At 36.8% G+C, this 14,683-nt stretch overlaps 1 protein-coding gene across 1 annotated transcript in view; it reads left to right on the top strand.

Annotated features, from left to right (window-relative positions):
* The window catches only part of LOC110455200, a 42,209-nt gene that overhangs the window by 9,582 nt on the left and 17,944 nt on the right, over nt 1-14,683 (top strand). The window contains exons 6-13 of the mRNA XM_021505182.1: nt 98-168; nt 1,617-1,841; nt 3,688-4,147; nt 4,904-5,013; nt 5,463-5,696; nt 5,840-6,010; nt 6,867-7,021; nt 7,303-7,933. Of these exons, the coding sequence (XP_021360857.1) occupies nt 98-168; nt 1,617-1,841; nt 3,688-4,147; nt 4,904-5,013; nt 5,463-5,696; nt 5,840-6,010; nt 6,867-7,021; nt 7,303-7,933 (2,057 nt within the window). The remainder of the gene's footprint in view (nt 1-97; nt 169-1,616; nt 1,842-3,687; nt 4,148-4,903; nt 5,014-5,462; nt 5,697-5,839; nt 6,011-6,866; nt 7,022-7,302; nt 7,934-14,683) is intronic.

Below are 14,683 nucleotides of genomic sequence, written 5' to 3'. Positions count from 1 at the left end.
TTCGATTTTCGTACATATTTTTTTTTATGTAATGTTTGCTTTATTGGTTCGTAAAATAAATAAACATGTTGTTTTTGTCCTGATTTGCTCTTTTCAGTGTATCTTTCCATCTTGAACCACGTGTACAGTTTCCAAATGAACATCGACTGTCGACAACATAACCAAACGGTAGGCATTAAGATACATATAAAATAGATATTAATCGACAAATGGATTATCATACTAATGCCATGAATGTATGGTGTGGAAAAAGATATACACCAGTGCGTTAAGCGCAGGGGTGGATGTGTAGTTTCGAGAAAAACATGTATCATATGTGCAACGATGGATTACGAAACATATTGTGATATTGTGTCATTTGTCAACACCAAAAATCTATTAAATTTCGCTTTTTCACATTTGACAGTTAAGTTTATTATGTTGTTTACTAATTTCCACTTGAATCATAAACTCTCCCTCGTTAAGGAGGGCGAAGAGGGAGAAAATTAAACTGCAACGAAAACGTTCAGGTACACAGTACTTCTATGACACACTTAAAATGTTGTCAGTTTTAGGAAGGCATGGTATACTTTTTACAAACAAAGGATTATATGTAAACATATTTGGTGTTAAATACAGTGAAACCTCGATATACTGTCCCTCGTTTTAATTTGCCATCTCGTTAACCGCCAAAATGTTTAATGTCCCATTTCCTGTTTCCTTATTAATTCCTGCATACATTTTCGTTAACTAATTGCTAAACCCGTTTAAAACACCACCATATCTCTTGACAAATGGTGAAATTATAACGAGGATTTAGTGAATATCAAAATAAAGGTAATTGAATGTTCCCTTTAATGACGATAGACCTTTTGTTTCAAATTGATCAAATAACAAATAGACAATACTTTTTTTCTTTGTATGTGTTAATTAATTGATGAAGCTTGAGCAAAAATACACATTCATAGTAACGCATTTTAATTAAACGGGTATAATGGCATAAACATACAATAAACGTTGATTGTCAATGATGATATCGCATTGTCTTTAAATGAAAACAAGATGTAATAAATCAATTATGGTGTTACACAGCTATCACACTCTGCCTCCGGCCCACATACACACATGCACGCATACACAACATACATGGAGGCACGTCCTTAGATGTCCTAAGTTGTTAGTAGGAGGCTAAACCCTATCAATTATGGTGTTACAGAGCTACAGTGTATCATACTTTGTCTCCGGCCCATATACACACATGCGCGTATACACAACATCTTTTGAGGCACGTCCTTAGATGTCCTAAGTTGTTAGTAGGAGGCTAAACCCTATAAATTATGGTGTTACAGAGCTACAGTGTATCATACTTTGTCTCCGGCCCATATACACACATGCGCGTATACACAACATACTTTGAGGCACGTCCTTGGATGTCCTAAGTTGTTAGTAGGAGGCTAAACCTTTTAAATAAAACAAATAAAACCTATCATACTACATAAATTACATGCCATGCGGAAAATAAACAAAATGTCGAGTTCATCAACGAGACACCAACATGACATTTTGTTACTATAAAGACACTTTAAAATGAGTATTGTAATTACTAGACTATATATGTATATATATTTATGTTCTAGCCCGAGTTACTGGACCTTCAGGATAATCTTATCAGATTGTCAAAACTTAATCTGAAACTGCAGAATGTCAGTAAAACGTTTGAACTCAACATGACATCCATGTCAATAACGGTAGGAGATGGAGGAACGTTACAAAAAGAGTATACAACAGCATATGGCAGGGTCATACTAGAAAACCTCGAGATCTTGAGACAGAACCTTGCCAGTCAGAAACTGATGATTATGGTAGGTAGCAATGGAGAGTTGATGTAGAGGCAGAGTTGAAATTGATTATTGTAGTAAATTGATCTTTTTCAGTGCAATGAATATTATATATTGTATATTTATCATTTATACGACGGACTTGCAAGAACACAGGACGAAGAGATACATAGTAAATATTTGTGATAGTGCACCGGTTTTATAGTGTAACTAAAATAGAAAGACAACGTATTTGAACATTCAATGATCAATTTCGAAAATAGTTGTTGACATATATTCATGTGATGATTTCTAAAATCCATGAATACTACAAAACTGCATTTGTTTACATGATTTAGGTTAATCTATACTTTTAAGTTCTTTAAAATTGTTTTCTAATGCTTATCGTGGAAGCATGACTATGGCATACATTTAACATATCTAGGACGGTTATATAAGAAGTTGTCATTGTAGAGGATGGTGACAAGCGTTCCAGGCAGACTATAAGGACAATATGTGCCCTTTTCTAGCCGACGAATTCTTGTTTTATATTTAATACAATAATTTTGACTGGTTGCTAAGGCTTTCCCTGGTGTTTTGTTTCACTTTCAGGTACATCGACAAAATGAAAATGCGGGTTTACGGTTCTCTTTGTGATGCCATTTCTCATAAACCAAATGTCTCATGAATTAGAATTTTCATAATTGTGTACTTCATTTACTCCAGGTTACGAATATAACAACTAATTGTATATCCCAGATTGGGCCAGGAATGACCCTTGGCGTCAATACCTTTATAGACCACATTAAACCTCTATACCCTCTTAATCGATAAAATGGCAACATGGCAAAAAAAACCATTAAGCTGTCACCATCATTTGTTAGTTCTTTGTGTAAGTTTTTAAGTCACCCACAGCTTTCCGGGGGGGGGGACGTATAGGTTTGCGCTCCGTACGTACATCCTTCACTCTGTCCTTCCGTGATAGAAGATTGTCCGGGATATGTATTCTATTCTATTTCACCTGAAGTAACCAGATTTGGTGTACAAGGACATCTTGAGATGGCGGAGTGCAGAGTGCAAGAAGCAGCTCACTATGACCCTACTGTGAATTATGCTTTGATCTTTGACCTTTACTTTTGAAAATATTTGACCGGGATATATCTTATATTATATTTCACCTGGAGTAACCAGATTTGGTGTACAATGACATCTTTGGATGGTAGAGTGCAGAGTGCAAGAAGCAGGTCATTATGGCCTGACTGTGACCTATGCATTGACCTTTGACCATAACTTTTGAAAATGTTTCTCCGGAGCATATCTTCTATTCTTTTTCACCTTAAATATCCTGATTTGGTTTACAAAGACATTTTTGGATGACGGAGTACAGAGTGCAAGAATTAGGAGGTACCCGTAACCTATGACTTGACCTTTGACTTTTACTTTTGAAAGCAAAATTATCCTGGCTATATGTGCTATACTATTTCACCTGGAGTAACTCGATTTGGTTGACAAGGAAGTCTTTGGAAGGCGGAGTGCAATAAGTATGTTTCATGATACTTTCCTAACAGTAGGTACATCCTGATATAAGTGTACTGTTTGTTAAATATAGAAATAATTTCCGTTGGGGACAATGGATTGCCTTGCCATACTTTGCCTTGTTTAATATGCTGTGGTGGGTGCCCTCGTCATGGTATTTTAGTGAGATAGCACTATTTAGTTGGCATCAGATCCGTGCTATCACAAAAAGGTAATCACTCCAACATACCCTGTCTCCGGCATACACATATACATGGAGGCACGTCCTTAAATGACCTGAACTGTTGATAAGACGTTAAAGCTGTACAAAAAAAAAAAAAAACCTTGATTACCTTATACATATAATTTATTACAGGTTATATCGTACAAAGAAAATCTGTTCTGCCGCTCACAAACTTCTGGTCACATCAATATCTCCGTCATTACAACACTTGCTTTCGACGATGACGGAAGAAAACTGTCAGATGTTAACTTCTTAATGGGGTTTCCTGTTTCATCTAATCTCGACGCTGCCGACAGCTCTTTAAACATGACATTCAACGGGACACACTATATGGCAGCTTTTCCCGGTGGGTTTTTCAACAGTGCTTCTGCTTTGGTGTCTGCCGACATCTCGATGATGAAATCCTGTGAGATCTATGGCAAATATGGAACTACGTCACCGACTTATAAAGACTTTGATTTCTATCTTCAAACGAATGGATTGATTTCAGTAACAAAATATCGACCATACAACTTCTTGTTCTCATTTAAGGAAGGAATTGTACAGTTGCCAATAACCCAAACACCAGTCATTATCATAGCCCAATGTCAAGGTAGGTGACACCTTTGCGTCAGAAACTGGTCCTCATTATAGTCATCACCACTAAATGACTAATTTCGGGGAAGATCGCATGACGTCATACATATTTTGAACAAGGACATAGCACAATATTCACAATTATCACGATTTTAGGGTGGTAAGGTTTCACCTAATTTTAGAATGCTTAAACCGAAGCAAAAGGCTAAACGAAGATAATATTACTCTTCAATATAGTCCTTTCGTCCGATTAAACTAGACACTTGTTCAGGATAAGTGTCGTCAATGACGTTGAGGACTATTACCCTCCCTGGAGGCATAGTCATGTTCTGCCTGTAGTCTTTCAAAGGTCGTTGTGTAAATATTTCCTTTGATAATATGGTGCCATTGTTTTACCGTTTTTTAGGTTTGAATAATGATTTTCTGAAACAAATAATCGACGATACCCGCGATAAAAATCAAGGTAGACTACTTCCCATTAGCAAACACTACGTTTTCCCTCATGAGGAATGTCAATAACAATGTCAAGTGCATAAAAAATGTCACAATATCGATGATGATATCTGCCAATTGTTAAAAGGTACTTATTATAACACCACAATATGTTCAACAGGGTTTATTGTGATAAAAATAACCCTGAAAACATAGTGTGATAAAATATGAATGGTCTATGCACTACTATCATATGTATAAAGGTTCTGATATCAGCATATTGCAAATTTCTTTTTTACTATAACGAGCATGTGTTCATCTTAATTTATTTATCTTATAGTGGGTGAAAATGCAAAACAAGGAGGCGTTCCAAATCTGCAAATACACAAAGTTTTATCTCAAGTAATGGAAGGGCAGGCGAGTTGTTGGAAATCAAGCAAGAACCTTAAGGTATATAACAAACCGTTAATCAATTGTTCTTGAATGCTTTGTGTAATACACGTAATATGTTATCATACTAGATTTTGGGTTTGTACAAATTCTGCCTGAAGATTTTACGTATTTGATATCCTTTACCTTTTCATCATAGCACATTTCAAACAGATTTTCTCAATTAAGTTTTTGTTATCCAATGCATGATCTCAAGAGGCGACTAAAGACTCCCTGCAAAATTATCCCTTTGGTTCATTAATTATATCATAAATTCTACAAATAACAACCGCCTTTCTATTGTCTCCTGTTACCAAATGGTTTGATCTGCACGTGTTCCTTTTTTAGTCTAAGAGTCTGTCAGAAAAAAATCTATGACTGTCAAATGCTTCCGGTATAATCCAAACTTCACATTTATAACAATAACCAAATCAAACCAAACCACAGGAGAGACATTTTGCTTGTTGCAGCTGGCTGGGGGGAGAAAATCCGAGATTACTTTGAAGTCATTGTTCTTCGGTACATTCTCAGCGAGCATAAAGTTGATACCACCAGATGAGATAGATTTCCAGGCGGTCTTTCTGAATTTCTCTGAAAAGCTGAATGACACACCATATGTCTTGGCAACAGTACTAGCAGTACTTATCGCCCTTGTCATCGCAACCCCAATACTGCGTAAACAGGATTGCATCGACTATGCTCTGGTACATATATGTTTAATAGTTATTTTCAATATAATGTTATAATTTTGTCGCATCTATGAGTGATGATTCTTTTCATAAGACTAGGAATGAATGCTGGAATTATGCACCTTTTTTGAAACGTAATGCTATGTGTTTGTTCACAGTGGTCATATGAGCGTTTGATTGATAACAAAGCCGATTCGACCTTCGATTATTATATCTGTGTATCCACTGGAGTCAGGTCAAAGAGGCAAATGGAGGCATTGGTTTATATCAATATCATCGGAACCAGAGGCGAGACCGGGGCACGCCTATTGGCAGGAAACAACAGAAAGGTATTAAATATGTGGTTGATTCTAGGAAAACGGCTGTTTGCTCAAGATTAATAAAACCGTTGCCGTCGTTCCCCTTAAAGCCTCATGTCTAAAATTGTATAATTAGGATTTTATACATTCTTCAGTGTATTATTTTTGTAAACTTTTTGTATTACATATAGTAAAATAGTTTGTCTTTGGTCTCAGTTGAGCTAAGGACGACGATTATCAAACTTTAAAATATCTTTTGTCATTCAAATCCTTGATGGCTCCGATAGTTGATCCGTTTGATGACAAATGAAACATATCTGGGGAGTCCTTTTATTTTTATTTTCTGACAAAAGTTAATTTTGACAACTTCACGTTGTAAAGGAGCATTATAAGATATCAGTTTTTTCATTTGGACACTTTTGACAACGGTATTTCCTTTTCGATGAAAACATGACCATATCAAACTGAACAAATTACTCTTGAACAATTTTAATATCCCCCTCGTAAAATAAAGATAACATTGAACTTGTTTTCTTGTTTACTGCCTTCTTCTTCCAGTCATTGTCAAGATGTAATAGTAGGACGATTAGAATTATATGCCCTCAAAGGTGAAGCATCCGAAATGACACATGAAAAAATTGCTAGGTCTTTAAAATAGTGATGAAGAAAATGTAAAATGAATTCCTTTGATTTACAGATAAAAACAGTTAACATTTCGGGGATTGAAACTAACCAAAGCACTATGCAATTCTATTTTTTGTTTATCAATGAAACCTGCGATTAAGATGATGGTTTTGCTTTGCCTGAAAACTCAACGGTAGTGATCTTTCTTATATCACGACGTAGTACTGCACACTATAAAATGATGTTTTACGTATAATTTCAGAATTTTAGCAACGGAACCTCGTGTAATTTCTTTTTGAAATCAGCTATTTTCCTTGGAAATATTAAAACCGTCAAGATTTGGCTTGGAGGAAATATCAAATGGCAATCATGGTACTTGAGCAAAATCATCATAATAGACGGAAAGACGAGAAATGCGTAAGTATAATGTACTGACTATTTTAAATTTGGTATCATCAGTTACAATTGTAACGTATCCCCTTCTTCTAAATGGCTCAACTTTTAATAATATAAACAAGGTTCAAAACTTTAATGCTATTAATTACAAAGCAGAAGGCTCTCAATAGTTGTTGTGATTCTTTCCTACAAAGACAAATCCATTGTTAATGGCTGACGAGATGACACCAAAAGTGTGAGCTTGCTGAAATTCTTATTTCCATCGGTATATATTGTATCATTTATCAATTCATTCTACTTAGGATTCAGCTGAAATGCAACAAATGGCTGTCACTTGAAAAAGGCACAGGTCGGCCCTGGCGAACATTACGAGCCGGAAAGCAAACTGACAAAGCGAGCAGCCTTTCAGAAGTCAGTACACGGAATTTATTTGATGATCATCTGTGGTTTTCACTGCTATTCCGTCCAAGGTACAGCAGATTTACCAGGGTACAGAGGCTGTGGAGCATAGTATCACTACTGTTCCTTTCAATGGTTGCCTCAGCGATGTTTTATGATACACCAGACGATACGCTTCCTTTTTTAAACGTGGGAAACTTCGAACTTGGGTACAAGGAAATATACACTGGGTTGATGTCCAGTATCATAACGGTTGTGCCATCTTTGATTATAACCTTCGCGTTCAGCAAAAGAAAAGTTCTTGGGGAGAAACCTTTGAGCATCTCATATAACGGTGACACTGTTGGTTCCTCTGGAAGTCTACCCTGGTGGTCAATATTCCTAGCATACACATTACTGTTGCTATGCATCATTTCTGGTTCATTTTTTAGACTTTTGTACTCATTGGAATGGGGACCTTCCCTCACTGTGAAATGGATGTCTTCGTTTTTTCTTGGATCAACACAAAGTGCCATCATAATCGACCCTGCAAAGGTAAGGGGATTTATGTTTAGATTTTGCAACAAAATGTTTACAAATCGCTTCATTTTAAGAATACTTATTTTTTTCTTCAGCTTATACTTTCTAAATAGAACCCGAACTTACGAAAGGAGTAACAGCGACTATGTGATTCGGATTTGCAAGCGCGATTCTTAAACATATCAGTCTACAGTATCTAAGCTTACAGTCACTCAGACTGTAGTCACTTAGTCTACAGTCTCTAAGTCTACAATATCTTAGTCGCGGTCACTTAGACTGTAGTCATTTAGACTGTAGTCACTTAGTCTGTAGTCACTTAGACTGTAGTCACTTAGTCTACAATCTATTAGTCTACAGACTCTAAGTCTGCAGTCTTTAAGCTAACAGTCACTTAGATTATGGTCACTTAGACTGTAGTCACTTAGTCTGTTGTCACTTAGACTGTAGTTACTCAGACTATAGTCACTTGGTCTACAGTCTCTAAGTCTACAATATCTTAGTCGCGGTCACTTAGACTGTAGTCACTTAGACTTTAGTCACTTAGACAGTAGTCACTTAGACTGTAGTCACTTATACTGTAGTCACTTAGACTTTAGTCACTTAGACAGTAGTCACTTAGACTGTAGTCACGTAGACTGTAGTCACTTAGTCTACAGTCTCTAAATCTACAGTATCTTAGTCTACAATATCTAAGCCTGGAGTAACTTAGACTGTAGTCACTTAGTCTACAATTTCTAAGTCTACAATTTATTAGTCTACAGATTCTAAGTCTGCAGTCTCTAAGCTAACAGTCACTTAGATTGTAGTCATTTAGTCTACAGTATTTTAATCTACAATATCTAAGTATACAGTTTCTTAGTCTGCGGGCTCTAATTTAACAGTCACTTAGACTGACGTCACTTAGTCTACAATCTCCAAGTCTGCAATATCTTAGTCTAAAATTTCGAAGTTTACAGTTTATAAACTTACAGTCACTTAGACTGTAGTCACTTAGTCTACATTATCTAAATCTACAATATCTTAGTTTAAAGTTTCTAAGTCTGCGGTCTCTAAGCTAACAGTCACTTAGACTGAAGTCACTTAGTCTACATTATCTAAATCTACAATATCTTAGTATAAAGTTTCTAAGTCTGCGGTCTCTAAGCTAACAGTCACTTAGACTGAAGTCACTTAGTCTACAATCTCTAAGTCTACAGTGTCTTAGTCTACAGTCGTAAAGACTTGGTTGCGTGGGGTATTTAACAACTTCTGTTTTTTATTTAAATTGTGCTTTATATTCGTACTAGTTACATTGTATAACTTCGAAAATGCATTATTGATCCTAATGTATTCCCCCCCCCCCCCCCCCCCCCCCCCCGCATCATTTGGTATCAATTGCTATCTATATGACTAATGATCAATCAAATTCTAATTAGGAATACTATTAACGTTTTTAAAGATCAAAACAAATATGTAGATTTACTCTGAACTGTCCTTTGACTGACGTGATGGCGTCATAATTTTTTATGATATATGTAAATTGTAATATGTAATGTTGATTATTATGTCCCCCAAACGAAGTTGGGGACTTATTGGTTTTACTCCGTTTCTTCTTCTTTTTCTTCTTCTTCTTTCTTCTTCTTCTTCTTCTTCTTCTTCTTCTTCTTCTTCTTCTTCTTCTTCTTCTTAAATTGTTTTATGCTCAAATTTAGTTTATACATTGTTGGTGTATTACATGGCATTGCGATCCTTTTCTTTTGCTTTTCTTTTGGCAGTTTGAGGGCTTTCTGTAATGGTCCCCCATTACCATTAATTACTACTTGTTTTTAATGTTTTACTTATAAGGTCACCTGAGACAAGATCTCAAGTGACCTATTGCGATCGCCTTTTGTCCGGCGTCAGCCGTCATGCGTCATGCTACCTTAAACAATTTACATTTTCGACTTCTTCTCCAAAACACCTGAACCAATTTCAATGAAATTTTGCAGAAACCTTCCAGGGCCAATGGTCTACCCCAACTAGGAATTATATGGTCCACAGCCCCCAGGGGCCTGAGGGGCGGGGCCAAAAATGGTCAAATTGACTAAAATTTCAAAAATCTTTTCTCAAGATCTAGATAGAGTAAAATCAAATACTCTTCATATATGGAAGGGTCTTAAGGTGATTTACCAAAATTGTGAATTTCGTGACCTTGGGTATCACGTTTCTCCTTGGGGAGGGTGTAAACGTTACTATAGCTTATATAGGGAAATCACATTTTGGACCAACATTTGTTTAGTTTACATTGGAATTAATTCAAACTTGGTTAGCATTATCAGTATTGGATAGGAGTTTGATGGTATGCACATATCAGCCCTGACTGACCCCCAGGGGCTGATAGGTGGGGCCAGAAAGGGTTCAATTGACTGACTTTTTTAAAACCTTCTTCTCAAGACCCGTATATGGTAGAATCAAATACTCTTCATAGATGGAAGAGTCTTAAGTTGCATTACCAAAATTGTGATTTTCATGACCCTGGGGTCTCACGTTTTCCCCTGGGGAGGGGGAAAACTTTATTATAGTTTATATAGGGAAATCATATTCTGGACCAACATTAGTTTAATTTCCATTGGAATTAATTCAAACTTGGTTAGCATTATCAGCATTAGATAGAAGTTTGATTTTATGCACATATCAGCCCTGACTGACCTCCAGGGGCTAATGGGTGGGGCCAGAAAGGGTTGAATTCACTGAAATTTCAAAAATCTTTTTCTCAAGACCCAGATATGGTAGTATCAAATATTCTTCATAGATGAAAGGGTATTAAGGTTCTTTACCAAATTTGTGAATTTCATGACCCTGGGATCTCACGTTCCACCCTGGGGAGGGGGTAAACTTTACTATAGTTCATATAGGGAAATCACAATTTGGACCAGCATTTGTTTAATATCCATTGGAATTAATTCAAACTTGGTTGGCATTATCAGTATTTGATAGCAGTTTCATGATATGCACAAATTAGTCCTGACTGACCTCCAAAGGGTGATTGGTGTCGCCAAAAAGGATCAAATTGACTAAAATTTCAAAAATCTTCTTCTCAAGACCCAGATATGTTAGAATCACATGCTCTTCATAGATGGAAGGGTCTTAAGGTGATTTACCAAATTGTGAATTTCATGACCCTGGGGTCTCACTTTTACCCCTGAGGAGGGGATAAACTTTATTATAGTTTATCTAGGGAAATCCAATTTTGGACCAACTTTTGTTTAATTTCCATTGCAATTAATTCAAACTTCGTTAGCATTATTAGCATTAGATAGAAAAATGATTGTATGCACATATCAGCCCTGACTGACCCTCAGGGGCTGATGGGTTGGGCCAAAAAGGGTTGAATTCACTGAAATTTCTAAAATCTTCTTCTCAAGACCCAGTTATGGTAGAATCAAATGCACTTCATAGATGGAAGGGTCTTAAGTTGCGTTACCAAACCTGTGAATTTCATGAACCTGGGGTATCACGTTTCTCCCTGGGGAGGGGATAAACTTTACTATAGTTTTTATCTGGAAATCACATTTTGGACCAACATTTGTTTAATTTCCATTGGAATAAATTCATACCTCGTTAGCATTATCAGCATTGAATAGCAGTTTGATGCTTTGTACATATCAGCCCTGACTGACCCCGAGGGGCTGATGTGTTGGGCCAAAAAGGGTTGAATTCACTGAAATTTCAAATATCTTCTCCTCAAGACCCAGATATGGTAGAATCAAATACATTTAATAGATGGAAGGGTCTTAAGGTGCTTTACCAAAATTGTGAATTTCATGACCCTTGGGTCACACGTTTCCCTCCTGGGGGGGGGATACACTTTATTATAGTTTATATAGGGAAATCACATTTTGACCCAGCATTTGTTTAATTTCCATTGGAATTAATTCAAACTTGGTTAGCATTATCAGTATTGGATAGGAGTTTGATGGTATGCACATATCAGTCCTGACTGACCCCCAGGGGCTAATGAGTGGGGCCAGAAAGGGTTGAATTGACTGAAATTTTTAAACCTTCTTCTCAAGACCCGTATTTGGTAGAATCAAATATTCTTCATAGATGGAAGAGTCTTAAGTTGCATTACCAAAATTGTGATTTTCATGACCCTGGTGTCTCACGTTTTCCCCTGAAGAGGGGGAAAACTTTATTATAGTTTATATAGGGAAATCATATTTTGGACCAACTTTTGTTTAATTTCCATTGCAATTAATTCAAAATTGGTTAGCATTATTAGCATTAGATAGAAAATTGATTGTATGCACATTTCAGCCCTGACTGACCCCCAGGGGCTGATGGGTGGGGCCAAAAAGGGTTGAATTCACTGAAATTTCTAAAATCTTCTTCTCAAGACCCAGTTATGGTAGAATCAAATGCACTTCATAGATGGAAGGGTCTTAAGTTGCGTTACCAAACCTGTGAATTTCATGAACCTGGGGTATCACGTTTCTCCCTGGGGAGGGGATAAACTTTACTATAGTTTTTATCTGGAAATCACATTTTGGACCAACATTTGTTTAATTTCCATTGGAATAAATTCATACCTCGTTAGCATTATCAGCATTGAATAGCAGTTTGATGCTTTGTACATATCAGCCCTGACTGACCCCGAGGGGCTGATGTGTTGGGCCAAAAAGGGTTGAATTCACTGAAATTTCAAATATCTTCTCCTCAAGACCCAGATATGGTAGAATCAAATACATTTAATAGATGGAAGGGTCTTAAGGTGCTTTACCAAAATTGTGAATTTCATGACCCTTGGGTCACACGTTTCCCTCCTGGGGGGGGGATACACTTTATTATAGTTTATATAGGGAAATCACATTTTGACCCAGCATTTGTTTAATTTCCATTGGAATTAATTCAAACTTGGTTAGCATTATCAGTATTGGATAGGAGTTTGATGGTATGCACATATCAGTCCTGACTGACCCCCAGGGGCTAATGAGTGGGGCCAGAAAGGGTTGAATTGACTGAAATTTTTAAACCTTCTTCTCAAGACCCGTATTTGGTAGAATCAAATATTCTTCATAGATGGAAGAGTCTTAAGTTGCATTACCAAAATTGTGATTTTCATGACCCTGGTGTCTCACGTTTTCCCCTGAAGAGGGGGAAAACTTTATTATAGTTTATATAGGGAAATCATATTTTGGACCAACTTTTGTTTAATTTCCATTGCAATTAATTCAAAATTGGTTAGCATTATTAGCATTAGATAGAAAATTGATTGTATGCACATTTCAGCCCTGACTGACCCCCAGGGGCTGATGGGTGGGGCCAAAAAGGGTTGAATTCACTGAAATTTCTAAAATCTTCTTCTCAAGACCCAGTTATGGTAGAATCAAATGCACTTCATAGATGGAAGGGTCTTAAGTTGCGTTACCAAACCTGTGAATTTCATGAACCTGGGGTATCACGTTTCTCCCTGGGGAGGGGATAAACTTTACTATAGTTTTTATCTGGAAATCACATTTTGGACCAACATTTGTTTAATTTCCATTGGAATAAATTCATACCTCGTTAGCATTATCAGCATTGAATAGCAGTTTGATGCTTTGTACATATCAGCCCTGACTGACCCCGAGGGGCTGATGTGTTGGGCCAAAAAGGGTTGAATTCACTGAAATTTCAAATATCTTCTCCTCAAGACCCAGATATGGTAGAATCAAATACATTTAATAGATGGAAGGGTCTTAAGGTGCTTTACCAAAATTGTGAATTTCATGACCCTTGGGTCACACGTTTCCCTCCTGGGGGGGGGATACACTTTATTATAGTTTATATAGGGAAATCACATTTTGACCCAGCATTTGTTTAATTTCCATTGGAATTAATTCAAACTTGGTTAGCATTATCAGTATTGGATAGGAGTTTGATGGTATGCACATATCAGTCCTGACTGACCCCCAGGGGCTAATGAGTGGGGCCAGAAAGGGTTGAATTGACTGAAATTTTTAAACCTTCTTCTCAAGACCCGTATATGGTAGAATCAAATATTCTTCATAGATGGAAGAGTCTTAAGTTGCATTACCAAAATTGTGATTTTCATGACCCTGGTGTCTCACGTTTTCCCCTGAAGAGGGGGAAAACTTTATTATAGTTTATATAGAGAAATCCAATTTTGGACCAACTTTTGTTTAATTTCCATTGCAATTAATTCAAAATTGGTTAGCATTATTAGCATTAGATAGAAAATTGATTGTATGCACATATCAGCCCTGACTGACCCCCAGGGGCTGATGGGTGGGGCCAAAAAGGGTTGAATTCACTGAAATTTCTAAAATCTTTTTCTCAAGACCCAGATATGGTAGAATCAAATACACATCATAGATGGAAGGATCGTAAGATGCTTTACCAAAATTGTGAATTTCATGACCCTGGGGTCTCACGTTTCCCTCCTGGGTGGGGGGGGATACACTTTATTATAGATTATATAGGGAAATCACATTTGACCCAACATTTGTTTAATTTCCATTGGAATTAATTCAAACTTGGTAGGCATTATCAGTTTTTGATAGCGGTTTCAGGATATGCACAAATTAGTCCTGACTGACCTGCAAAGGGTGATGGGTGGGGTCAGAAATGGTTGAATTGATTGAAATTTCTAAAATCTTCTTCTCAAGACCCAGATATGGTAGAATGAAATACTCTTCATAGATGGACGGGTCTTTACCAAATTGTGAATTTCATGACCCTGGGGTCTCACTTTTACCCCTGAGGAGGGGATAAACTTTACTATAGTTTATATAGGGAAATCATATT

This window comes from Mizuhopecten yessoensis, unplaced genomic scaffold (genome assembly GCF_002113885.1).
Source record: "Mizuhopecten yessoensis strain PY_sf001 unplaced genomic scaffold, ASM211388v2 scaffold8151, whole genome shotgun sequence".
NCBI lineage: Eukaryota > Metazoa > Mollusca > Bivalvia > Pectinida > Pectinidae > Mizuhopecten > Mizuhopecten yessoensis.
Note: the sequence above shows the minus strand (reverse complement) of the source record. Positions and strands in the feature narration are given on the sequence as shown.